The sequence below is a fragment of the Pecten maximus genome, chromosome 2 (genome assembly GCF_902652985.1).
Source record: "Pecten maximus chromosome 2, xPecMax1.1, whole genome shotgun sequence".
NCBI lineage: Eukaryota > Metazoa > Mollusca > Bivalvia > Pectinida > Pectinidae > Pecten > Pecten maximus.
Window position 1 is genome coordinate 46,254,318 of NC_047016.1, and position 27,584 is coordinate 46,281,901.

The 27,584-nt window shown below is 38.5% G+C and overlaps 1 protein-coding gene across 2 annotated transcripts in view; it reads left to right on the forward strand.

The window, feature by feature from the left end:
* The first annotated feature begins 535 nt into the window (after nucleotides 1–535).
* Nucleotides 536–27,584, forward strand: part of LOC117322272 (protocadherin Fat 4-like) — a 38,596-nt gene continuing 11,547 nt past the window's right edge. Inside the window, exons 1-15 of one of the 2 annotated variants that reach the window (XM_033877082.1) lie at nucleotides 536–728; nucleotides 16,313–16,483; nucleotides 16,973–17,055; nucleotides 17,464–17,664; nucleotides 17,952–18,670; nucleotides 18,956–19,027; nucleotides 19,370–19,777; nucleotides 20,243–20,754; nucleotides 21,321–21,695; nucleotides 22,643–22,744; nucleotides 23,616–23,732; nucleotides 24,169–24,422; nucleotides 25,073–25,474; nucleotides 26,192–26,401; nucleotides 26,517–27,048. In XM_033877082.1, the coding sequence (XP_033732973.1) occupies nucleotides 18,595–18,670; nucleotides 18,956–19,027; nucleotides 19,370–19,777; nucleotides 20,243–20,754; nucleotides 21,321–21,695; nucleotides 22,643–22,744; nucleotides 23,616–23,732; nucleotides 24,169–24,422; nucleotides 25,073–25,474; nucleotides 26,192–26,401; nucleotides 26,517–27,048 (3,060 nt within the window). In that variant the 5' untranslated portion in view covers nucleotides 536–728; nucleotides 16,313–16,483; nucleotides 16,973–17,055; nucleotides 17,464–17,664; nucleotides 17,952–18,594. The remainder of the gene's footprint in view (nucleotides 729–16,312; nucleotides 16,484–16,972; nucleotides 17,056–17,463; nucleotides 17,665–17,951; nucleotides 18,671–18,955; nucleotides 19,028–19,369; nucleotides 19,778–20,242; nucleotides 20,755–21,320; nucleotides 21,696–22,642; nucleotides 22,745–23,615; nucleotides 23,733–24,168; nucleotides 24,423–25,072; nucleotides 25,475–26,191; nucleotides 26,402–26,516; nucleotides 27,049–27,584) is intronic. The other variant, XM_033877083.1, reaches the window with a different exon arrangement.

Sequence of the window (27,584 nt, forward strand, 5' to 3'; positions counted from 1 at the left end):
AGCCATCTTGTATTTTGAAAATTGAAGTTTGTTATCGCTATTGTACAGAAGGTACTGAAGGGATCTTTCTCAAATTTCATATGTAGGTTCCCCTTGGTCCCTGGTATTGCATTTTGGGACCAATCGGAAAACAACATGGCCGACAGACAGCCATTATCGCTAAATCTTAAATTTTATATATAGGTACCCCTTGTTTGAAAAGTACTAGATCTAGAGGGCTGTTTCTGAATTTACACAGATTAGTAAGACTTAGAAGAAGGGAAAAGTAGAGAAAAGATCAATCTGACATGGAACCTATAAAGATCATTCAATGGTGGGCGCCAAGATCCCTCTGGGATCTCTTTTTTAAAGATATTTCTTGTTTTCTATTAATACTAACCAGAAGCAAACGCCCTGTGGAAATAGTTCACAGTAACTTCTATTTAAATACACAAGACATATTAGGTTACCTATCCCGCTCGCCTGGGCAGCCACCCATGCGATCACTTCCTGGTATGGGTTGTATAAGACTGAAAACGCCAGGTGTTTCATACAGAACTGGTCAGAATTGCGTGGACACTAGCAATGATGAACTGGGCAGTAGCAACACCAGATAAGTTCTTATGGAGCTTGACCGCCGAGACATTGAAAGGAAAGTCACCTGTTCATGTCAACACCGACCGGGGAAAATCGGTCAAAAAAGGAGGGAAACGATGTTGTATATCTCCGGGGCAATACTGTGAAATAGAGTAAGTCATCTTTCTTTTCCATATTTTTCGCTTTTTATTAATTTTTTCTACTATAATGCATGTTTTGACATATGAGTTGGATTTGCTATATGATATATATCTGCCTTTGTAGAGTCTGTACCGGATATGTACGTAGTCTGTATTGCATTCGATACACGTTCCACTTGGTTACAAATGTCCCGGTCGCCATATAATGTGTCTGACATTGCCAGTAATAAGGCCCATTGTGTTGTAAAATGATTAAAAGGTTGATTTGGGACAGGGTATGAAAGTACCTTGTCATTAGTACTGACTCACATACATTCGTTAGTCCGGATATGGATAAAAGACGAGCTCGTCCGGACATAGTCCCGTATACTTGTTAATCAGAGATCTGGATACTAGACGAGCTCGTCCGGCCATCGCCCCGTATACCTGTTGGTTAGATCACTGGTACGTTAATCCGAACACTGAGTACTAGAAAGCTCGTCCGGACATTGTCCCGTATATCTGTTTGTCCGAACACTGCACACGTTAATCCGAACACTTGGTACAAGACAAGCTCGTCCGACCATTGTCTACTAGACTTGATATTATAATGAGCTACCAGACACTGTTAGTCCGAACACTAGGTACTAGCCTAGACAAGCTCGTCCGGACACTGTCTACTAAATTGTGTACTACAGCTCGTCCAGACACTAAATATTAGATTGTGCACTAGACTGGACATTGTAGACACGTTAGTCCGAACACTGGGTACGAGACAAGCTCGTCCGGACACTAAATATTAGATTGTGCACTACACTGGATATTGTAGACGCGTTAGTCGGAACACTGGGTACGAGACAAGCTCGTCCGGACACTAAATATTAGATTGTGCACTACACTGGATATTGTAGACGCGTTAGTCGGAACACTGGGTACGAGACAAGCTCGTCCGGACACTAAATATTAGATTGTGCACTAGACTGGACATTGTAGACGCGTTAGTCCGAACACTGGGTACGAGAACAGCTCGTCCGGACACTAAATATTAGATTGTGCACTAGACTGGACATTGTAGACGCGTTAGTCCGAACACTGGGTACGAGAACAGCTCGTCCGGACACTGTATACTAGACTGGATATTATAGACGCTACCAGACATGTTTCATATACACGTTAATCCGAACACTGGGTATTAGACATACTCGTCCGGACATGGTCTGGTATTTACAATAGTCCGAACACTGGATACTAGACAAGCTGGTCGGTTATTGTCTCGTTTACATGTCAGTCCGGGAGCTGACGGGATTACACAGTACTCTGGGAGCTGTGTTACTCATGTTTTAACGTTTTTCTATCAATTTTCTAACTATCCGGACTGACGTATTCTTCGGACTGAAAACGGACGTGGACATCCTACTTATCGAAGTCAGATTTGTCGAAAAACTGTAAAGACAAAACCGATAATTGGTTATCATTGATAGGTATATATAAAGTATGTTGGTTTGTACAGCACTATTCACAGTATGTGTTAGACCAAATATTCTTTTTCAGTATTCCGGAGTGGAGTCCTTATACCAAACTATAATGTTTTCAGAGAGAGAGAATAAAGATAAATAATGGCAAAATTTGGAGGGCGTCTTTCGTCGCTGATTATCATTACCATATGTCGTTAAAAACTTAAGATAATGTCAATGTGTGAGATCGCTATTTACGTAATTTGAATTAGTTGCGGTTCGGTTAATCTCTAAACTAATGTAACGAGATCTATTTAAATCCAAAATGTCAAGGATATCGTAAAGCTATGTAACCTTGGACAACAAATTAAACCAGTAGACAGCATTTACTTATGTCTGCGTGACACGTGTTCGGTACTTTCACGAGTGTAAAAAGTGTCTTTAAATACAGCGGGCTGAAGTTAGCAGCGGACTCGTTATTCGTTATTGGGGATTCAAATAACGCATCCGCTGCTAATTTCAGCCCGCTTTTAAATACAGCATTTTGCCCACAGGGACTTGATAATTAGTAACAGTATTACATATAGACTAACTAATTCTCAAGTCCCTGTGGCCATAGATACCCTGTCGTCCAGAACAGCAGCACCTAGTGAGGAGAGGGTAACATGTCTCGTCTGTGTCTGCTGATTTAAGATATTTAGAATACAATAGACATTTGTATTTTAACGTCAATATACAGAAATAAAACCGAAACAGACCAGTATATAGCATGTCGTGTTACAAGCACAGAAACATGTATAGCTGGCTGATTCTTGCATGCGAAAATATTTTTTAGTAGTGGCGGCCGCCATATCGTTATCAGGCGAATGCAATTTTTTTTATCTTTTAATATATAATATCTGCACGCTAAATCTGCTGATTCGCTGCCAGATATTCTGTGTCGGCCGCCAAATAATAGGTGGCGACCGCTAGACAAAATATTTTCGCATGCAAGAAAAAACATATTCCAATGTGAGCCAAAACCTCCATACCCAAAGCCATAATTGGCTCCAAAACCTTCATACCCAAGGCCATGATTGGCTCCAAAACCTGCATACCCAAGGCCATGATTGGCTCCAAAACCTGCATACCCAAGGCCATGATTGGCTCCAAAACCTGCATACCCAAGGCCATGATTGGCTCCAAAACCTGCATACCCAAGGCCATGTTTGGCTCTAAAACCACCATATTCATGGGGACCTGTGATTTTACTTGAATGCTACCTTTACCTGTTACGTGCAGACTTACGATTATCGTCGTTCAATCACAACATATATTTGTCAACGATAACATATTTTGTGTCATGTGATTGAAAGTAGTCACATCAGCCGACACCATCGTATCTCCCGGTAGTTTGTGAAAGATAAAAAAAAATTATGGGATGGGCGTAAATGCAGACTATACACATTATTGTACGCACAAATACATTCCTACCTCCGGTACACATTAGTATTTACACAACATCCTTGATTTGGACGGAGAGGACGTACCGTTGAAGTAGGTCTCTCTCTAGATTGATATCGAGAAGTGTCCATATCCTCATAATGGTATAGGTTAATGGTATAGATCCCCACATATATCGTACCAGGAGGACATGTCGGAGCGATGAAGACCGTACGACCGGTATCAAACAGAAAACCGTGTAAAACTTTAAAACATATTTTACCCCATTTTTATGATGTGATAGAAGACCTTAACCTATGGGGCCACGCTGGCCGAGTGGTTAAGATGTCCCGACACTTTATCACTGGCCCTCCACCTCTGGGTTGCGAGTTCGAAACCTACGTGGGGTAGCTGCCAGGTACTGACCGTAGGTTGGTGATTTTTCTCCGGGTATTCCGGCTTTCCTCCACCTCCAAACCTGGCATGTCCTTAGATGACCCTGGCTGTTAATAGGACGTTAAACAAAATAAACCAAAGCAACCTCAAACAAAAAGAGATTATTCTTATCTCGACAAAACGAGGCGTGCTGAGAGTCTGATCCAGATAGCTGAGATCCTCTATCGAACAAGATGAGACATTGTTGACGTGGACACTTTTTAATTGTTTGTCTGACGTCATCTTGATGTCTCTGTGACGTCATAAGATTGTTAGGAGTGGGTTATATCCACGAAAGGAAATCTCACACCGGTAAAAGTGTTGTGAGGTTTTAGTCATTTTCTCTATAGCTACGGTCGTCTCCGGAATAACTTTCCGGAAACTTCATATCCGTAAATGCATGCGTGTGATAAGTGCGTATGTGTGTTTTGGGAGGCTGCGGTATGTTCGTGTTAAGTCTCCTTGTGATAGGCCGGAACTTTTGCCGATTTATAGTGCTACCTCACTGAAGCATACTGCCAAAGACACCCAGCAGCACACCCTACCCGGTCACATTATACTGACAACAGGCGAACCAGTCATCCAACTACAAATACTAGTATGCTGAGCGCTAAGCAGGAATAGCAACTACCATTTTTAAGGTATGTCTCGGCCAGGGAACAGAACCCAAAGCCTTCCTCACAGGGGCGAACGCTCAACAAAAGGCCAAAAGTGAGGCATCGTCAAGGGAGACATTAGGAAGAAGAAAGTTGTTAAGAAAGAAGAGTAAAGATCAGATCCCAAATTGAGTCGCCTCTTACGATCATGCAATGGGGGCAGCAGGTACAATTCTTACGCCCTACCTGCAGGGCAAGAGACAAGTCGATGATGCCTTTTTGCATAGGTCTTTTTTTCTGGTGATCACCATAGAATGATAAGATTTGGTTGTAGCTGCTGAGGTGTGAGCATATAAAAGTTGACCAGACTGAAATAGTCCTCACCATCATTCTGGTGAGGGTACGTAAGGGTATGATCACTTCTAAGGGTACACTCACAGGTGAGGGTATGATCACTTGTGGGGGTACGTGAGGGTATTATTACTGGTGAGGGTACACTCACTGGTGAGGGTAGGCCCTACGTGAGGGTACACTCACTAGTGAGGGTATTATTACAGGTGAGGGTATGGTCATTGGTGAGGGTACGTGAGGGTATGATCACTTGTGAGGGTATGATCAATGGTGAGGCTATACTCGTGTTTGTTAATGTTTGACCTGTTGTAAATACCAATGCCAAGGTAGTGTTAACACGTGTGTGATTCCAGACTCGAGGATTACTGTATTTTAAGATTTCTAAAGGTTTCTAAACTGAACTATTATCCAATTTTCAAACTAATTAAATTCTTACATAAAGATCTTTTTTGACAAACCTGTGTGTATTTTGTCGAATTTATTGTGCGGGATTCAAAAGACTTCCATTAATAGATATCGCTGTCAATACATGTTTAAAACATTGAAGTAAACGATCGCACCATATTCAGAAACCGCCGAGAAGAATTGGACATGTTTGGTAACAAACAACAATGGTAGTCATAGTATCTCACATAAAGATATGGGATTTAGTTAATGACTGGATACCTTCTTACTGTTTTTTACCCAAACATTGTTGAGATATTAGTTGGCAATTTCCATTGATAACCGGTAGTTCACGGTCGTTACATTACGTCTAGTTTTTTTTTCTATATTATATACCTTTGAAATATGTGAGTTTTATGTAATAAAAATTCTTCATGAGACGGATATTCATTTGTTTCCGAGTCACGTTTTTATGGCTATAAATGTTTCAAATCGTGACAAGACCAGAACAATTACTACACGGTTACACCGCCATTGTGTCGATCAATATCAACAGATTTTAAGCATGAAATTTAAAAAGAAATCCGGCAATGATACAGTACTTATACATTGAGGAGAATTAAAAAGAACTTTGTATCTCGGTCAGCAAACATAGATTTTCGGCTATAATTTCATGCTGTGTGGTTGGAACCGCAATATCGTGCGATTGGGACTGACTGGATCAAACAAGTTCTCTGGCACCCAGATCACGAGACAAGTATAATTGTCAATCATAGATCCTTCAAATAGACCGCTTAAAAGATATAAAACGTGTTCCGTGACACAACGGTTAAACTTAAGAGCTACGAGGAATAAAAGAAGCAGAAAATAAGGTATAACTGAATTTCATTTCTGTCACAAATGTTTTATGAAAAAGAGATTTATCAACAAGTCCGAAAGTTCCGTTGTCAACACTCTAGAACTCATTTTGAGGATTCAACATCACACGGATTTGACGTATATTTGTATGGAGTGTGACGTCAATGAAGCAGAGACGCTTTCTCTTCTGAAACAACTGGTCTTATAACATGTTCAATGGTTCCAATGAAAATCTGTATCCTTTTCGAATCACGCCTTCCTTTTCATTTCGGATTTCTATTTGGCAGACCGTTTCATGTTCGGGTTGTTCTTGCCGTACCGTCCATTGGTAAATGGAGAATATTTTCATTTGGAATGTCAGAGTAGCGCCAAAAGTGTTCGTTCAACAAATATGTTTGATACGCACGTATGAACTCTTAAATGAACATGGATTGTTAGAAAGGATAAGATTTATTCTATGACAGGCACAATGAGTAGAAAAGTACAACGTAAAACCCAGATCCTTATCTTATCCGAAAGAGATCTCGGTGTACTTGTAGACAAAAATCTAAAATTCAGTGAGCAAGTTAACACAGTAATCAAAAAGGCAAACAGAAATTTGGGCCTAATATTCAAGACCTTTAGTTGTATAAATGTAGAAATGTTTCTAAACCTTTACAAGTCACTAGTACGCCCCTATTTAGAAACAAATATCACTGCATGGTCTCCTATGTTAAAGAAAGACAAAATGTCACTAGAAAACATCCAGAGAAGGGCCACTAAATTAGTTCCATCACTAAAAGATCTATCATATCCAGAACGCCTGCGTCATCTGGGACTTCCATCACTTGAATATAGGAGATTAAGAGCAGACATGGTTCAAACCTATAAATTGATTAGCAATTTAGACATATCTAACCAACAAGTAATACCTACACTTGATAACCTTAATACTAGAGGGAATTCCAAAAAACTTAAAAAGATTAGGTACAACACTAATATTAGGGGACAAGCTTTTAAAAATAGGATTGTAAATATATGAATCGACTTCCCACACCAGTAGTAGATTCCCCGTCCCTTAATACTTTTAAATCTAGGCTCAATAAGCATTGGGTCAATCATCCAGTAAAGTTTTTACCTTCTTGCTACTAATGTATATATATAAAAGTTGTATACGTGTCCTCTGCGCAACCTGCAAATGAGTGTACAACCATGAAGATGCGTCGACAGAAGCCACAAGCTTACAAGGACGTCTAATACTATGAACTATTATCATGCTTTAATACTGTACACAAGTATGCATATTTAAATACGTAACCTGTACTCATTCTACTGCGTAACAATACACATACGAGAGAGACTGTAACACGGTGTTACTGATACGGGTATTTTTTACGAATGACGTCACCGAGACTTCGTGGAAATCACTAATCGCCCGAAATCTAATCGGTCCAAGCTGTTGTGTAAGTTTCATCTGATGTGTAAATCTCTGCATTCCTGTTTATTTTAGGTAAGGATCGGTTTCCCGGGTATTGTATGTAAGACTCTCCTACCCCACAGATTAATTCCATAATATAGATAACTTTACCAGGAAATCAGTGTAAAGTAGTGAATTGTCATTGTTAAAGGGATATTCCTTCGTTCGGACATCAGAAACGTGCGAAGTTTCTATTGATAAAATGTATGAAGATTATATGAGTTTTTATGCCTACCAGTAATATAACTAACGCTGAAATTTACAGAAAAATGACATTTCGTACACAAATAACGTCTGACTTTGTGGTAATTAGTGATACTTTTGAGAACTCTTATGATTTAAATCTCGAAACATTCTGGTTCCCGGGGGCCGCGCTGACCAAGTGGTTAAGGTGTCCGACACTTTATCACTAGCCCTCCACCTCTGGGTTGCGAGTTCGAAACCCACTTGGGACAGTTGCCAGGTACTGACCGTAGGCCGGTGGTTTTTCTCCGGGTACTCCCTGGCACGTCCTTAAATGACCCTGGCTGTTAATAGGACGTTAAACACAAACAAACAAATTTTGGTTTCCCTTGAGAGTAAAACTGCTGTAACAATTTAAAGATTATAGCTTTTACTACTTGAGGGAATACACATTTCCCATTAAGTTTCATTTTGGTGTCATACACTTTATTCAAACAAAGGAATGTCCCTTTAAAATGATATTGTAAGATGATATAATTGTGCCACAAATATGCAGTATTCTCAAAATCTTCTCTAGTTAATGTAAACAGTATACGAGTTTTTCTTTTCTTCATTGCTTCGCCTATTCTATTAGTTTTCGCTGGCGTTCGTGCGCAACAGTTGTTCTGACATAAAAAAAAAAAGAAAAAGATAAAAACTAATGTCGCGTATTGTTACAAACAGTATATTATGTAGATCCGTTGAGGCATGTGATTGGTTAAAACCCGACCAATCAAGTTCCCTGGGTAACCGTCACGAGATTACAATGGCCGAATGGCTTCTCTCCAAAATAGTACAAAGGTATAGTGATGATGTCATAAACACGTGACACAAAAAAAGCAAACTTGAGGCAATGAAATGTATCATGTATCACTCTTTAAGTGTTTAAAAGGTGTCCTAAATTTATTTATGTAAGCATGTCCTTATTTGTCCCAAGGCTGCGGGGGGGGGGGGGGGGGGGGGGGGGGGGGGGCGCAAAGGTTTGTTATCGCTCTTGTGGTTTTATTCCTTGTGCAATTTAAATCAAACTTCACACAATGATAAAAGGCATAAATATCTCGGACAAGATGGAGTTTAAGGGTTTCTGGGTCAAGGTCAAGGTCACTGCTACTATTTTTAACGGGGGGCCGGTAGGGAACATGCATTGCTTCAACAATACCTAGCATGCTTGTTTAACATGTATGTAATACGATGATAATGAAATACAGGAATTAAACTAATATGTACAAGCGTAGGATTCGTAACTGATACAATAGACGGAATGATGTTCTAGTGTTTCATAAGTAATCAATTTTATGAAAAATTATACCGCAATTATCAGCTACAGTATTTAAGTAATTGGAATCGGTCATTTTATGAAGACAAAGAAAACAAAATCTTAGTATAGGACTTTAAATTTGAATAAATGGATGATCAAAAAAAAAAAAAAAAGAACAGCAAAAAAAAAAAAAAAGGACAAAAAACAAACGTTCCATTGGATTAACGTAATGAATGCGGCGTATTTGTAATAATCCAGATATGTAAATGAAACTTTCCCCTGTGACTTCAACAAAAGAGTTTCGAGCGATACTGATGGGTAAGGACTTTGTGGAAGTTTTGTATTCGACATCCTTTTCGCCTTTGGAAATATTTCCTATCTTTCTGAAATCAAGGCAGACGGGATCCATATTCAGTTCATTATATTCCGTGGACCTATCGGCCCATAAGTGAAAATAACAATATGATTATTCATAAATATTCAACAGTACAATTATATGAAAAACGGAGAGTGATCACGTGATATTTTAAGCTCATTAAAAAAAAAAAACAACAAAAACAAAAAAACAAAAAAAAAACGTGCATCTCAATAGTTTAACAAAATAATATTCAACTATTTAATTTTTCCGTCTAAATGCTAAATGAAAAAAAATACTAGTTTTATTTTATTTTTTTACATTGTTTACACTTAATAATTTTACTAATATGATATGTGTGATGGTTCCGTTGTCACCATCCAAGTTTCTCGTTCTGGGGAGATGACCGCCGATACAACAGAAGATTTTTACCCTACGAAACAGCTTATCTTCTTCTCTGTCTAAAACCTCAACGGTCTCCATTGCACGTTGGAATTCGCTGTGTTTCTACCTTTACCAATTCTCAATCTTAACGGCACAACTTTGTTTGACTCGATCTTTTGTTTTATCCACATTATGGGGTTGTAGTTTTGAATAGTATGTTATTTTGTAAAGAGGATCAATATTGGAATGAGTCAACAAGTATGTTTTAGAGCAATGTAAATAAGCCGTGTTTGGCATCACGGAATCAAAACACGTTATATAATGAGCGGCCCGTCGACAACAAGAGCGGTGTTATATGGAAGGTTTACACAAAGGTAGGAATACCGGGGATACCTGTACATAGTTCAGAAACAAGACTTGTGTATTGTATGAAATAAAGTCGGGGAGACGTAAAAAATCAGACATAACCACACAATGGATAAAGAAAACTTAAATCTTCTATATGAATCAGAAATATGAAATTTATAGAAATATACAAAATGCACGGAGAAAAATATATCTGTATGTATTGTTAGAAAAACGAATGGCATACAGAAAAATTATCAAAAGGCGTTAGAAAATATTGAGAAAAGTAAACCTATGACTTTATCAAGCGAATGCAATTTGAATTCAGCTAAATCAACATTTGAAATTTCAATTTTTAGATAACCTGGTCCAATGGCCCGCGTTTTCTCTGGCCCGGATGTCATGTCAGTGTGATAACGCTATAAAAGTGTCTGTTCGCGGCCCTGTTGTCCATGGACACGGTCTTCATATGACCTTGGCGGTTTCACGGACGTAAAGTCGTAAATAGTCGATCAAACTGAACCAAACATATCACTGGTCACGGCCTCCTCATCTTTGAATTATCTTTATTTCTCACAATATTATCTACATGGTATATTTGTTTTATTATTCTACGTAAAAATGATCGCTGTATTGGAGGTAGACAATTGGTATTGAGTCACGGCAAGAGTCTATAAGCCGTTTACATTGAAATGCATATCTTGTTAACTTAAACCTATATTATTACATACATATATATGTTGATGCATATTCCCAGTTTCTTTCAGTACAATGTACACATTCACCTGAGACGCTGTTTGTCTTTTGCGTTTCTGAATTGAATTTGTCAATTCTGAAGATAGACATCATTGGTAAGTTCAATGTAACACAATGGTCTATTATTTGACCAAACAGATTTCTTAAGACGTTTCAAATATATCACAGAATTTCTACTAGATATTGTAAATTACCATGCAATAGATATATACAAATATTGTTGACAACTGCGTATTATGGTATGAATACACAGAACACATTATTGTAGAGGGCAGCTGGAATACAGTACACCCGTATATTACCATAAACACATAAAACCGGTTCCTGCACTTATTGTTTAAAGTGCTAAATATACAACGAGGAAGTTCGATAAGTGGGACGACGTAAGCGCTGCTTCAGATTGGCCACTTTTTGAAAAATAGATAACATATATATATGTTGTGAAGTGAGATTTGATCAACAAACACCATTTTATGAATATTTGATTTGTGCCGAGTCTTCTTTTTTCTTTCTTATATGATACAATAACGCAGGAAACATTAATAAAACTGTTAAGTGTTTGTGTTTCTCCAATCTTCATATGTAGGTTCCCGTTGGTTTCCCCTGGTCCTGACACTCGGACTGCTTGGTTCCTACTTGGTTCCTACTTGGTTCCTACTTGGTTCCTACTTGGTTCCTACTTTGTTCCTACTTGGTTTCTACTTGGTTCCTACTTGGTTCCTACTTGTTCCTACTTGGTTCCTACTTGGTTCCTACTTGGTTCCTACTTGGTTCCTACTTGGTTCTTACTTGGTTCCTACTTGGTTCTTACTTGGTTCCTACTTGGTTCTTACTTGGTTCCTACTTGGTTCCTACTTGGTTCCTACTTGGACTACTTGGTTGCTACTTGGTTGCTACTTGGTTCCTGCTTGCTACTTGGCTGCTACTTGGACTACTTGGTTGCTACTTGGTTGCTACTTGGTTCCTACTTGGTTGCTACTTGGTTGCTACTTGGACTACTTGGTTGCTACTTGGTTGCTACTTGGACTACTTGGTTCCTACTTGGTTCCTACTTGGTTCTTACTTGGTTCCTACTTGGTTTCTACTTGGTTCCTACTTGGTTCCTACTTGGTTCTTACTTGGTTCCTACTTGGACTACTTGGTTCCTACTTGGTTCCTACTTGGTTCATATTTGGTTCCTACTTGGCTCCTACTTGGTTCCTACTTGGTTCCTTCTTGGTTCCTACTTGTTCCTACTTGGTTCATATTTGGTTCATGCTTGGTTCCTACTTGGTTCCTACTTGGTTCCTACTTTGTTCCTACTTGGACTGCTTGGTTCCTTCTTTGTTCCTACTTGGTTCCTACTTGGTTCCTACTGGACTACTTGGTTCCTACTTGGTTCCTACTTGGTTCCTACTTGGTTTCTACTTGGTTCCTTCTTGGACTACTTGGTTCCTACTTGGTTCCCACTTGGTTCCTACCTGGTTGCTACTTGGCTGCTACTTGGTTGCTACTTGGTTGCTACTTGGACTACTTGGTTGCTACTTGGTTGCTACTTGGTTCATACTTGGTTTCTACTTGGTTCCTACTCGGTTCCTACTTGGTTCCTACTTGGTTCCTACTTGGTTCCTACTTGGACTACTTGGTTCCTACTTGGTTCCTACTTGGTTCCTACTTGGTTCCTACTTGTTCCTACTTGGTTCATATTTGGTTCATGCTTGGTTCATACTTGGTTCCTACTTGGTTCCTACTTTGTTCCTACTTGGTTCCTACTGGACTACTTGGTTCCTACTTGGTTCCCACTTGGTTCCTACTTGGTTCCTACTTGGTTCCTTCTTGGTTCATACTTGGTTTCTACTTGGTTCCTTCTTGGACTACTTGGTTCCTACTTGGTTCCTACTTGGTTCCTACTTGGTTCATACTTGGTTTCTACTTGGTTCCTTCTTGGACTACTTGGTTCCTACTTGGTTCCCACTTGGTTCCTACCTGGTTGCTACTTGGCTGCTACTTGGTTGCTACTTGGACTACTTGGTTGCTACTTGGTTGCTACTTGGTTGCTACTTGGTTCCTACTTGGTTCCTACTTTGTTCCTACTTGGTTCCTACTTGGACTACTTGGTTCCTGCTTGGTTCCTACTTGGACTACTTGGTTTCTACTTGGGCCCCATATCGGATATATGGACACCCCGTAGTAATCACTCTGTTCGTCCGTCCGCCCGTCCGTCCGTCTGTCCGTCCGTCCAAAAACTTTGTTCCCAACTGATATATATATATTTATTTACCGATTTACATGACATTTGATGAAGATGTTCAGTTCAGGTCAAAGGCCAAGATCATTAGGCCAAAAGGTCAAGGCCAAGTTTTGTATCTTTTTACTAATTAATATTTTCTTAAGACATACTCGTATGATGAAGCAAAGTTGGTCAAATCAATAAGCAGTCAACTGATCAAAGGTCAAGGTCACTGGGTCAATTGTCAAGGACCCATTTTCTTCTTTTTCAATTTTGTCATGACATGGTGAAGCACAGTTGTTCAGAATTAAACAAGGAGTCAACTGACCAAAGGTCAAGGTCATGGTGTCAGATGGAAAAGTCACTCGGTCAAAGGTCAATGTCAAATTTTGTATTTTGTTTACTGATGAATGTTTTGTTATAATATTATGATGCACAGCTCGTCAGAATAAAACAAGGAATCAGCTGACTAAAGGTCAAGGTCACAAGACAAAGGTCACATTTTGTATAGGTTTACTGAAGAACATGAAACAAAATCTCTCCTAGTTCAAATTATGCCCTTGTTATGAGATCATTGAACTAGAGAGCATACAAAGAACAAATATAGATCTTTTAATTGCTGGCGCCAAGATCCCGCTTTGATCTCTCGTTTCAAAATTAAATTTTTCACGCTATCTTATTGGCCTAAAAGGTATCACGTGACTCCCGATAAAAAGGTCAAATTGGCTAACCGGGCGAAATAGCTGGTATAAACTGATGATAACGAGTGTTTCCAAATAGATTAACTATGAATTACTTACTCATGGTATTGCCCATCAATGTCAAATATCCCGCACGCTATTGAAACATGACAAGCTATAACTGCGAGTGTTTTAAGACCATTAAATTATCAAAGAATAAGTGCAAAGAATGCAGTTTGTGCATTAGTTTACGTTTAATTGCTTGATGTTTAATTACAGATGCTTCACAAAGCAATCTTCATCATTACATGTACAAGTATTGAAGCGATTTTTAAAAATCAGAATAGTCATTTCATAATAAAACGGTTATGATTTCGGTTAATACATGGATTTAATCAACCTGAGAAAAGTATCAACCGAAGACGAAGACTATAATTGTATATTATTAATAGCCCTTGTTTGTCCGGATGAGAGCACATGTGGGGTCTTTCGTAACCATATTCTACTAACTGGTACAAATGTACCGACTTTTGTCTCCCGATTACACTTACGGGTAATAAGTACTTTAGAACTGTAATAAGTACTTTAGAACTGTAATAAGTACTTTAGAACTGTAATAAGTACTTTAGAACTGTAATAAGTACTTTAGAACTGTAATAAGTACTTTAGAGCTGTAATAAGTACTTTAGAACTGTAATAAGTACTTTAGAGCTGTAATAAGTACTTTAGAACTGTAATAAGTACTTTAGAAGTACTTTAGAACTGTAATAAGTACTTTAGAACTGTAATAAGTACTTTAGAGCTGTAATAAGTACTTTAGGACTGTTATAAGTACTTTAGAGCTGTAATAAGTACTTTAGAACTGTAATAAGTACTTTAGAACTGTAATAAGTACTTTAGAACTGTAGTTAGTACTTTAGAACTGTAATAAGTACTTTAGAACTGTAATAAGTACTTTAGGACTGTAATAAGTACTTTAGAACTGTAGTAAGTACTTTAGAACTGTAATAAGTACTTTAGAGCTGTAATAAGTACTTTAGAACTGTAATAAGTACTTTAGAACTGTAATAAGTACTTTAGAACTGTAATAAGTACTTTAGAACTGTAATAAGTACTTTAGAACTGTAATAAGTACTTTAGGACTGTAATAAGTACTTTAGAACTGTAGTAAGTACTTTAGAACTGTAATAAGTACTTTAGAACTGTAATAAGTACTTTAGAGCTGTTTGTTCGCCGTACCTAAAATAACACGTAAAACGTCATAAATGTCATACGATCTGTGGAATTTGCAGTCCGAGAAGAATGATACTTTGTCTGGTAGGATAAAGAAATTTCTAGGTATATATAGAAATAGTTTCGTACGCTCGAACGCCTGTAAATATAATCTGGAAAGGAGATTTATTGTTCGAGACGTAATCTGTTCATCATGCATTTTTTTTCAGCTAACACAGACAGTGTTGTGCATGACGTATAAAAACACAAAAATGTGCACAACTCCTTCGAAACACTAACGACACCAGATTTTAAGAGGTGCGGTAGAGGAAGACCATCGACAAGTTTATCGTTGACATGATCTCGTTTTGAATTTTTTTTTCTTTTGCAAAAACTTGTTCGATGCTTGTTGGACATGCCTGGTAATTCCGTTGCCATGATCCAACATTGAATGCGATTTTTTTCACGAATTTGACCAGATTTGTATGGCGGGTGTCGCCGTGACCTAGATTTGTATGGCGGGTGTCGCCGTGACCTAGATTTGTATGGCGGGTGTCGCCGTGACCTAGATTTGTATCGCGGGTGTCGCCGATGAAGCAGAAGACGCTTTATCCTACGAAACACCTGGTCGTATTCTCGTTGTACTTTTTTAACGCTCTTTGATAAAATCAATATTTATACCTTGCCCGTATATTTCCCCTCGTGTTACGGATTATAGGTTAAAATGGGTTTAATGTGAGTATTCTCTGTTGTTCATTGACTTGAATCCTCTTGTTACGGTTGTCAAACCCCATTCCATGATACCATGACTCTGCTAACACTTTCGTTCGCCATCATCAGATGGTGGGCTATTCAAACTAAGTGCCTTTTTATCCGTCCGTCCGTAAGGAATTCTTGTTACCGCTTCAATACCGTTCAATATTGAGAGTGAACAGAAAACAAAAATTATTGACAGGCGGCCATCTTGTATTTGGACAGCTAAAGTTTGTTATTGCTATTTCTTGCAAAGTACTGGATTGGTGTTTCTCGATCTTAACATTTGGGCTTCCCTTTGTCATTAGGCGCTCCTATTAAATTGCGAGTTTGCATCAATATATCTCTGGTACCTCTTGTCTGTTCTGCTGTTGTACTTCGTCACTTCATGTGACCTTGACAGTACTTGTAGTAAGTCAATCTTGACCAATGGCCTTGCGGTGACCTTAACAGCGCGTCATGTTGATGAATTCTGTTTTCATTTCAGATTTGCTCACTGGAAATGGGGTTACTGCTAAGAGATTGATCTGCCTGCTGGGTCGACCATCCTACTTTTGGTTAACATGGAGAGCCCAGCGTTCTATTACTACAATATCTTAAAACTGAAAGAAAAGTCGTCATCATCACATTTCATCCCGACAGATGTTGCATCACATTGGTATCATATTGCGATTCCCATTTCTTCGTTACACACAAAACAATGCTATACATGTAGATATTTGATACAAGGAATGTTGTATTAGGTATTAGAAGCTAGCAATATAAGACCTACCGCAACTCAGGTGTTCTCAATTTACAATAGATATCTGAAACTGATTGTAAGATAGATAACGATTCTTCCGCAAACGATCAGTGAACCTTGCAGTGTCATACTAGACTTAAGTCTGTGTTTAAAGTCGTCATAACACTTTTTACGGATGAAAGATGTATTTGATTTCAAATCTTCTCCATATTTTTATCCTACTTCAAATAAACTACACTGTGTATGGTATTTAGTACTGTGCAGCTTGAAATACACATCAGCTGAAAAATATTTTGATCAGAAAATAAAAGTTAAAACAAGGATAGTTTTAAAAAATGATGAAAGCTGACAGCTACACTTTGGATCTTAATGAATGATGCGGAATGTATTTTGTTCCTTTTTCAGATGTGATAACAGCGGAGGGATATCTGAGGAGAAAACGGCGTACCAATAAAGCTGTGAAACGGCCGATGTTTTCGTATATATGAGTAAAGCTTTTTAGTTTTGTAATACTTTCGAGATCGTAAGTCATAAATTTTGGTTTGATGAACCATTAGTATGGCACTATATGTTTAGCCAAGAGGAATGTGTGATAGCACTATTTGTTTTTTGTTCTATGTTTTTTGCGTTATATGTTAGACGAGACTTAGCTATTGTTATTCCTAAAACCATATCCGCTATTACACACACCACAAACCTACAGATGTACTTAACAAAAACAGAAGAGAAGTTAAACAAAGATTTCAGAACATGTTATATAAACTAACATTGATTGTTCTTGTTGGCCCTGAGGGAATCGCGATGAGTTGTAGTTAGATGACTATAGGCTAAGAAAGAAAAGCACACCAGCTCAGGACGAAACATATTAACTTTGTCTTTTGTTTCTTCTGTTTTAGTAACCATGGTAATCATACTCAGTTGGACCGGGGAAGGAACAGATACCGATGTGTGATTGGCTGAAAATTGATCGAACACGCCCTAAATATCTTTTTCTTATATATGAGTGTAAGCTGAAATCTGTTGCTATTGCTGAAGCAATGGTTAAGGTCCTGTTTGTTTAGACGAGGAATGTAAGCTATATTGAGAGAGCTATGATGGTGAGCGTTATTTGTTTTTGTTGTGTAGTCCTATTTGTGTTGTTCTACATGTTTTCTGTGTTATTTGTTAAATGAAACTTTGCAAATAATATCCTAACATCTTTCACATCCATTACACACACACACACTACATACTAGCATGTCCCTTCACGTCCGACAGGGGGATCGAACCCCGGTCACCTAGGTGAAAGGCGAGTGTTACCATAGCAACACTCGACAATCAACAAGAGTAAGCATTTGTTCGGATGAGATATATTTATGTTGGTCTCTCGATTCTTCTTTTTCAGGTGTCGTGGTAATTAATCTCACCGGATGTGGTCAAACTCTGACAAAAACCGGAAGTAGGACTGACAGGACCAAGTCAGAAAGCACAACATAAAATGGCAGTATAGATATCCTTTTGTTTTGTTTTTGTTTTTCTCATTCATGAGGTAAGTTTATGTCCTTAATGGTGTGTACAGTCCTTTTTATGTTTAGCCAAGAGGAATGTGAGAGTGGATTAGCTGTATTCGTCCGATATGTGTTTATGTGTTATATGTTACCTCTTGAGTCATGGACATGGTTTCTCTATTCTTTCCCAACTATTAACACACCTTACGAAACACACACAGAAACATTAGGGGCACTAAACTTACAATTCATAACCGGAATAACAAAATAACTCCGACCATACCAGAGGCGAGTCGGTAACAGAGATCTGTGGACAAAGGTTACCCCGTGGAAATCCATACTCTTTGACAATTAGATGATAAAAGATATTTTGTTTTAGCTAACACGACTACTGTTCCGACAACCACGACGACCACCGTGCCACCAACTGGTTGTCCGACTGTATCTGCAGCACCTGCCGAAAGACCATGGTTACCGTTGTACAGTGCGTGCGGCGAGCAGGGTCAGAGTGGGCGGTGCAGAGCCCACAAAAGTGCCTGTATGCCCGACAACAGTGGCGTATGGAAATGCAGTTGCGTCCCCGGATATGTCGAGAAGGGAGATAACTGTAGTAAATGTGAGTTATTTAGCAATATAACAATTTTTGTTGAAGATTTTTTTTTCTTCATCTTATTTTCTATTTATTTATTTTTAATTTCTTTCTTTGATAAGTTTCTTTTCACCAATCTGTAGGTCATTTGTTCACTGTAGTATGTTCATATAAACCTTCAAAATAATTTCATTTTGTGCTGGTTAAGCTTAAAATCATTGTTCATAGGTAAATTTTGAAAACTAGCGTCATAAAATCAGTGTAGTTTGATATGAATGTGATTTAATTAACAAATGATAATTTTCTTTACAGTACCAGACGGGATATTCAGTGATTCCGAGATGGCCACTACAATACCTGCAACTGCTCCTGTAGGCCACACAGGTAAACGTGCACATCATTCATATTTCTACCTAACGACTGGCTCCCACTGGCTGATTGGCTGGTCAAGTTGACTTAGATCTCAGGTGACCGATACGGCCCATGGGCCTCTTGTTACTTTAACATACCGTGACTGTCCCATATAGAAAAGAAGTATAAAGGTTTCATATGTGCTTGGCAGTTTTCGACGTGATCGTAGTAAAGAATTATATTGCTGGTCTCATGCATTGCATGCTCTCTTAATCAAGCACTAGGATGTCAGCTAGCATGTGTGTTGTAAATTGTATGCCATCGTCACATTAATACGAACATTCTCACTCATCTGGTTTGATACATTTTTCTTAGTACTGACGACTACATTTTCACAAATTCTGGACATCTGTACCACGAACCCGGAAGTGACTTTGGTTGGCGACACCAGTCTGTTTAAAGCTGAGGTCGATTCTTGTCAGACTTTAACCATTAGCACCTTATCAACTCTTCCGCTTGAGTCCAGCGTCAGAAAACTAATGGTGAAAGCTAAATTTGAAAACGGAGTCAATGTTATTATGGATGCAATCTTCGTAACGGTCACCATTCAAAGGACAGGAGGCAGCGTTGTTGTGGTTTTGCCAGATATGACATTTTCTGATCATCTTGTAACAGCCGTAGCACCTGGCTCGACTCTTTCTCTTTCGAATTCCGACTACATGACGATAGGCTCTAATGGAGCGGTCTACACAACACAACAGCTGAGCGTAGACGCCATTTCATGTAAGTTTGAAGCAATCAGGTAGACGCCATCTCTTGTAAGTTTATAACCGTCAGATAGACGCCATCTTTTGTAACCGTCAGGTAGACGCCTTCTCCTGTAAGTTTGTTACTGTCAGATAGACGCCTTCTCCTGTTAGTTTATAACCGTCAGATGAGCGCCATCTCCTGTAACTTTATAACCGTCAGATAAACGCCATCTTTTGTAACCATCAGATAGACGTCATCGCCTGAAACTTTGTAATCGCCAGATAAACGCCATCTGTTGTTAGTTTGTAACCATCAGATATAGAAGTTTGGAAAGTAGACGAAATAACCTTATAACAGTTTTCATGTATGTGATGGAGCATGTTTCCGAAAACATTCTTTTTCAAAATAAAGATGGAAATACATCGCTCAATTTCTTAATCGTCTTTATTATAATACATACGATTGTCTAGATGTTTATTCAAATTTCTTTGTCCCTAGCTGAATCTGTCGAAGCTGCAGTGCCTCTGACTACAAACATCCAACGCCGTGATGGAACTTCAACATCAACTACAAGTTTGACTGCTGTGATTCTGAAAACAGATATCAAAACAGAACTTTCGGAAGATAAGGCAAATGACTACATTGTTGCCTCTTTTAAGCGCTTACACCAGTCTTCTTTGAACGTAAGTGTAACCTCTGACTTGAATAACAACATTTTTGCATTTGATGGCACCGTATTAAAGGTTCAGAACTCGGTACTACTAGACTACGATAATGGAGAGAGAAGTTTCACGTTCAGGATGATCGTGAGGATTACCATAGATACTGACGTCATCATCATCCCTGTCACAGTGGAAATAGAGGTGCTGCCTGTCAATGATAACACTCCAGATTTTATCACAGAATTGGGCCAACCTACAAACCAATACACCTTCGTAGTGTTCCCCACTCAGCTGTCAAGTGTCGTGTGTGGAGCAGTGAGGGCCAGGGACGCCGACTCCGGATCGCAGGTATGTTGGCTAGGTATTGAACACTCAGGTGTTATTTAAGTGTCTTAACACTCCAAACAGAACTATCAGACCTTGTCAATGTCCAATACAGAGTATGTAACTATTTCCGCTACAAGTTCTTCTTGTGGATGTCTTAGATTGTCATATTTGATCATAAACAATGCTTAACCAATCTTCTTGCGAAAATCAGAAAATATCTCTCAAATGGTGACTTATTGGGAAATGAAATGGAGGTATTTTTCAGCTCAAAATTGTTGTTTTAGCTTCTTATATGTGGTTTTGAACTGCAACCTTAAAGCTTTTGGCTGGTAAGGGATCCTCTGATTAACTGTAGTCTTTGACAGACGATGGATCCTGTGATGAACTTTTGCCAAGCGACCAATCATATGCTTACTTTTGGCTGGTTATTGGCCATAAATACATGTTCTCCGATGAAATACAGTCACGTGGTTATGGAGTAGATCAAAGACAAATTACAAAAGAAACTATTTTCAAACTCCAAACATATTTGTTGAGTTCAGACGAATATCAATAATAACGCGTTAAAAAATGTGACTCTTTTTCAGCTTACCTACACTCTAGATCAGCAATCCGGTATGACGAACTACTTCTCAGTTGGGCAGAATGACGGCATTGTAACCACACTGGTGAAAACAGACAGCATTCCGTTTATCAACGACACGATTATAAGTAATGCCATGTATGTCACATTCCCGGTACAGGTTCAAGATGAGAATATCCTTCACACCGATACAGCCACAATCACTGTGAGTCTAAGGCAAACGCCTGAGCGTAATCTTGGACACAGTTTCAACAAAAGCATCCTAGAGGACGCGTCTTTGCAAACATCAGTAATATCTGTTTACCGGAATGGGTACAGAAACTACGAGTTTGCCAGTCTCACTGGCTCATCTCTATTCTTTTCACTTGACACTTTCTCGGTAAGTAACGCTAAAATCATTATCTTCTCAACTTCTTTGTTTTATGAACTTTTATGAACCTAAGGGCAAATTTGTTGCAAATAAACTGGTTTAGGTTTGGGTTTATGGTTTAAACCTGGTTTTCAAAACGGTTTGTAAACTAAAACTGGTTTGCTCTCGAGAAACAAATGCGAAATTCTAGTTTTCAATATGGTGTCTTTGGGAGAAAAAGCTTCAGAGCAGTATTTGAAACGTTAATACCTCCTGAACGCACAAAAAATCCCCGAATCCCAAATTATGTTGAAGACATACTTCCACAATTCAATGCAATGACAAACACAAGGGAACACGGTCATACCAATGGGAAAACAATTATTAATATTTATAATTTATATTTTATTTGTCCAGTGAAATGACACTACAAGCCATAGCTGGCAAGTTTGGAGTACGTAGCGCACTTCAAGAGCACATTCTGCATGTTGACAACATTCGCCATCTTGTTTTCAGAAACGAAACCTTCCAAACCACAACCGGTGGTGGTTTGAATGGTTTAATAAACTAGTTTAGGTTTATCAGAAACAAATGAATGAACCGGTTTCAGTTTAAATGTGGTTTGAAACTGGTTTACTCAACAAATGGAAAGTTTACAGAACCGGTTCGAAACTAAAACTGGTTTTAGGAGAACAAATTCGCCCTTAGATCAGACTATAACGGGTTTTTTTTCCTTATTATAGAAAAACGTTATTTTTCAATTATTTTTTCCCTGTTAATAACTCATTAAATGCTTCTCAAGCAGTTTTTCCTGTACTTAAAATAAGCCTGACCAAGTGACAATTTTGAAATATTTAATGAAAAGTGTTTTTCTAGAATAATATTTAGCTTGTGTTATGCCACTGCGAAAACTGCTTCTCCTCCAAATCAAGTTAATATCGATTCCTGTAATCACTGAAAAGCACGTATCGTTGCAGGGCCAGGTATCCGTGAGCCGGTCCCTAGATCGAGAAACCAAAGACAGCTATAAATTTTCTGTGACAGCAATTGAAGAACAAAGCCAGACTTGTGCCCTTGTTGTAAGTAGTTTTAGCAGTCTGTTACAACATTTAATTTAAGTGCCCTGACTAATGGTTAACAAATTACATATTGTTTACGTACATGTTTTAGCGATGATCTTATTTCAGCGATTTTTGCGTTAAACACATTCCGCTAAATTATGATTGTGCTGAATGCACTCTCTATACACTGTTTCTATATGAAATGTGATTAATCGGCGCCCCAAGTCATCAATGAACTTTTCTGTTGAAATTATGAAATACGCTAACATCTGAGTTCGCTATATAAGGTCCGTTTACAGTATAGTCCTTGTTAAAATTTTCTTTTTTTTTTCGTAGGCAACGGTGAAAATGTGAGTTGTGGTATTAGTTTGATGCAAATAAGATAATTTTTGGACTAAAAGTACATTAAAACTTGTTTTAATACAGGATAAAATAAGAGAATCGACGGAAATAAATGCGACACAAAAACAACACGTCTTGATACAAACAACATGAACTCGGCTTCATTTCATGGCAATTTTGAAGTTGATAAGTAATCCCATTTCATGGCAATTTTGAAGTTGATAAGGAATACCATTTCATGAGAGTGTTGATAAGAAATACCTTGATTTACCATGACAACCATCATTTGTTCACAAATACACAGACGTATACCACGTAATGTTAACTCGGCACTTCTTGAAGAACATTCCATCCTGTAGGTTGAACTTTGTGCTAGAAATAAACATATATTTAATTGTTTTAAGCTGTTAAACTGAGGAAATGTTATATGTCTGGTTGAGAGACTACAGAGCTTACTAGTTAAAAATGAAGGTTGAGGTTTGTTTACCAGTAATTAAGGGAACAGTTGTTGATATGAGGTACATTGTATTGTCTTTCTGTTTCCAAGGTGTTGGGAGACTTAACCATTACTATATTGGATGCCAATGACAATCCCCCAGTGTTTGACAGGACAAGCTACTACGGAAAAGTGGATGAGAATATGCCATCAAATACTAAAGTTAAGGTATTAGTTGTGTATATATATAAAATTTTATTTTCGTCCTAGAAATTGTCCAAATTTTTTCAGTGATGAATGGCTTAGGTAATTTCTTTTGATTGCTAAAGACAAAGGTCACAAAAACAGCGTTACTGAAACATTGTCAAAATAAAGACGCTGGCATAAATGCCAAGATGGTGTTAGGTATTCAAACTGAAAAAAAAGTTTTCGCAGTAAGTCTAGTTTATTCCACATAGTGTTTTTTTTCTTTCTTTTTTCGAAATTTGTTGCAAACGAGTACATGCAGTTTACCAGTGTACTATGTGGACTCCTATTGCTAGAAATAGAAGTTATGCAACATCCAATTCAGCAAATGTAAATTGTAGTTTTATAGGAAGAGGGGCGGTAATGACACATTTAGGTTGAATGCCATTTTCATGCCAGCGTTATGCCTGCTTTGTAGATTGGTTTCCCAATAACTGCCACCGACAAGGACACGGGAGGGTTCACATTCAGAATCACACAGGAAAGCAGCTTCTTCAGCATTTCCCAATCTGGGGAAATTTCAACGCGTCAGACGTTTGATAGAGAAACAAAGAGTATTTACATGGTAGAAGTCACGGCTGATGACGGTAAAAACACCAACCAAGCCATGGTCAATGTGACTATAGGGGACCGAAATGATAATAGTCCTGTTTTTTCTTCGTCATCATACAGGTATGTGTAACTAAGCAAAGTTGCAGTTGATGGAACGTTCGTGGATGTATTGTCTTTGCATTTGTTCCTTTCGTAAAATCGTGTAATTATCTTCTTCCGAAACAACAATACGCACACATCTACCTACCCTATACTGAACTAAGTGATAGGTTTCCGAATACGTGTTTTTCGATCTCGACCCAGTGCGGTTAGCGCTTCTCTGGGAACTAACATTTAAGACCATCTAGTGCTACAATGGATGTGCCCTTGGGCAAAACACGTAATTCCCCTTGCTGCTCTGGGTCATCCAGCAACAGACATCCCCATACCCTCATACCCGTAATAGGTACAGGTAATGCATTTCTGTTATATTTTGTAGTGGGAGTATCCCCCTTACCTAACCTTACACCCGCACACAACTAAATGTTAAACATTTCTGATATATTGTTGTAGTGATGTGTACCCCTTAACTATCCTCATACCTGCACACAGTTACAAGTAATAAATTTGTTATATTTTGTGATGGGAGTATTCTCCCTTACATACTCTAACACCCGCACACAGCTGCAATCATACATTTCTGACATATTTGTGTAGTGATGTGTACCCCCTCCACCTATCCTCATACCCGCACACAACTAAGGGTGACACATTTCTGTTCTATTTTATAGTAGGACTATCCAGGAAGGAGCAACCAATATAATCCTGACGATAGCTGCTACAGATGCTGATATCGGTGATAATGCAGACCTTTCCTACCTACTTAATGGCGGTGGTGATGCGTTCGTTATTGGCTATGAGAGTGGAGTTATCTCTGCTCCCACTGTTCTCGATAGGGAGGAGCAGTCATCATATAGCCTTGTAGTCACGGCAATAGACGGTGGGGACCCCCCACAAAGCTCCACGGCGACTGTCATTGTCAGTGTGGCTGATGTGAATGATAATTCTCCAGAGTTTCTGCCAAGCTCCCTTGTGATAACAACTGATGAAGAAGTGTCGTGTGTAAATCCTATAGGGAACGTTAGTGCGAGCGATAAAGACGACAACGATGTTCTCAGATACAGCTCATCAGAGTAAGTGATTCGAGCATGTGGAGAGTGTTATTATACCTTATCGCACAACCCTTTTGTAATCAAATGACTGTAACCAAGGGGGACTATAATATATAATATATTCACAATAACCAAAATATCCCGGGCAATCTCGAGTTTCAGGGTTATCGTCCCAAGGTCAAGGTCAAGGTCACCGTTACTATTTTTAGAAAATCCTTGTCAGCGCTCTAACAGCAAATGCCTTGAGGAATTTTGATCAAACTTAATACAAATACAAAGGACTGTTATATTTTGGACAAATTTGAACTTCGGGTCAATGTTACTGATACTATTTTTAGAAAAAACATTTGTCAGCACTCTAATGGATTCATTCCTTCAATGTTTTTTTATCGAACTCACACACTAATCCACGATATCTTAGACAAGGATGAATTTTAGAGTTGTAAGGTCAAGGTCACTGTTTTTTGTTGTTTTTTTTTTAAATCCTGGTCAGGATTCTCAATGCTCTCTCGGCTTCATTTCTTGAGGAATTTTAATAAAACTTCATACAAATACAAATGAATGTTATATCCTGGAATAGCTTGAGTAATTTTAATGATAATGTAGAAATTCGGCATAAAAAGTAGGGCTTTTGATGAACAGTCAACCCAAGAAAGCACCAGATCTACTTTGGTACATTTTCAATTACATTCACGCTATGACAGTATCCTCATTTGAATTAACGTTACTTTATTACAGTAATCAATTCAATGTGGACGCTACTAGCGGAGAAATCAGATGTAAGGGAAGGCTGGACTACGAGGCAAAACACCAGTTTAACATGATTGTGATTGTGGGAGACACCGGAACTAACCCCCTCCAGACAACAGCTACGGTAGTTATCAGACTGCGAGATATCAATGACAACACACCAAGCATCACTCATCCTGGTGCTGCGAGTCTACAGCAGTAAGTTTTTTTCTACGTCCTAACCCTCCCATACCCTGCACTCAGGAGGTCTTAATAAATGCCGATCCTGCTATAACTAATTCATAATCATATATAATGTTTTCTTCTGTTTTAGAAATGATTTTTCAACGGTCAAGCCAGTAATGGTTGTTGATGCTGAAGATAAAGACTCAGGTAATAATGGCGAAGTGTCGTTTGTTTTAACTGGGTCAAACCTGGTCACCATTGACGACAACGGCATTATCAGTACCGTACAAATGGTGCCACCTCCTGATGCTGCCACGTACACCGCAGTAGTGACTGTGACGGATAAAGGAATACCACCTCTGGCTTTCACATCAACCGTAACGCTACAGGTGAACGCGGACACGACTGTGGACCTCAAGTTCCTTCAACAACAACACATGTTTACAGTTTCAGAGGAGCAAGCTCTAAACACTGTTGTGGGGGATGTGAGTCAAAGCTTGGATAACCCAAAGGGCCTTACCGCAAAGTACGACATTCCAAACCCTACTGGAAAATTTGCAGTTAACACTGACACTGGTGTGATCAGTACAAAATTTGTTTTTGATCGAGAATCAGAAGCAGGACACATTGTCGTTGTTCGTGTTCGAGCTGATGGTGCAACGGTTGGAGATTTAACGCTGGTATGACTGACATATCTCTTTGAGTTTCTTAAGTTTGTTCAAAAGTTCCACAAAGAATATCATTTATAGTGTGTATAATTTCATTAAACAACCCATATAAATATTAATAATTATTTCCTGAGCTGCAAGAATCAATTATAAAAATTTGCCCTACAAGTTTCTTTTAATGTAAAACAGTAACATGTTCAGTACGAAATAGGATTTAACAAATTTTTGTTATGAAATTTCTGAGCCTGGAAGGCTTACCATAGCATTGTCTATACAAAGTACATCAGCCCACATGTGGGCCGTGAAGGGAAAGAGGGAAAACTGTTGAGATTGATCCTTTAATATGAACAGAGATACATTGATATAATTCTGAAGTTATATCTGGTCGAAGTGTTCAGAGATTCGTGTAACACTTTATCTAGCCGTTATGACATAAATAGTATTTTTTAAATGTCATTCAATACCAAGAAACCCCTGGATGTCCAGCAAGATTCAACGAGATAATTCAATATATAGTAAGATATGGAGATCTTACTATTTTGAAATAT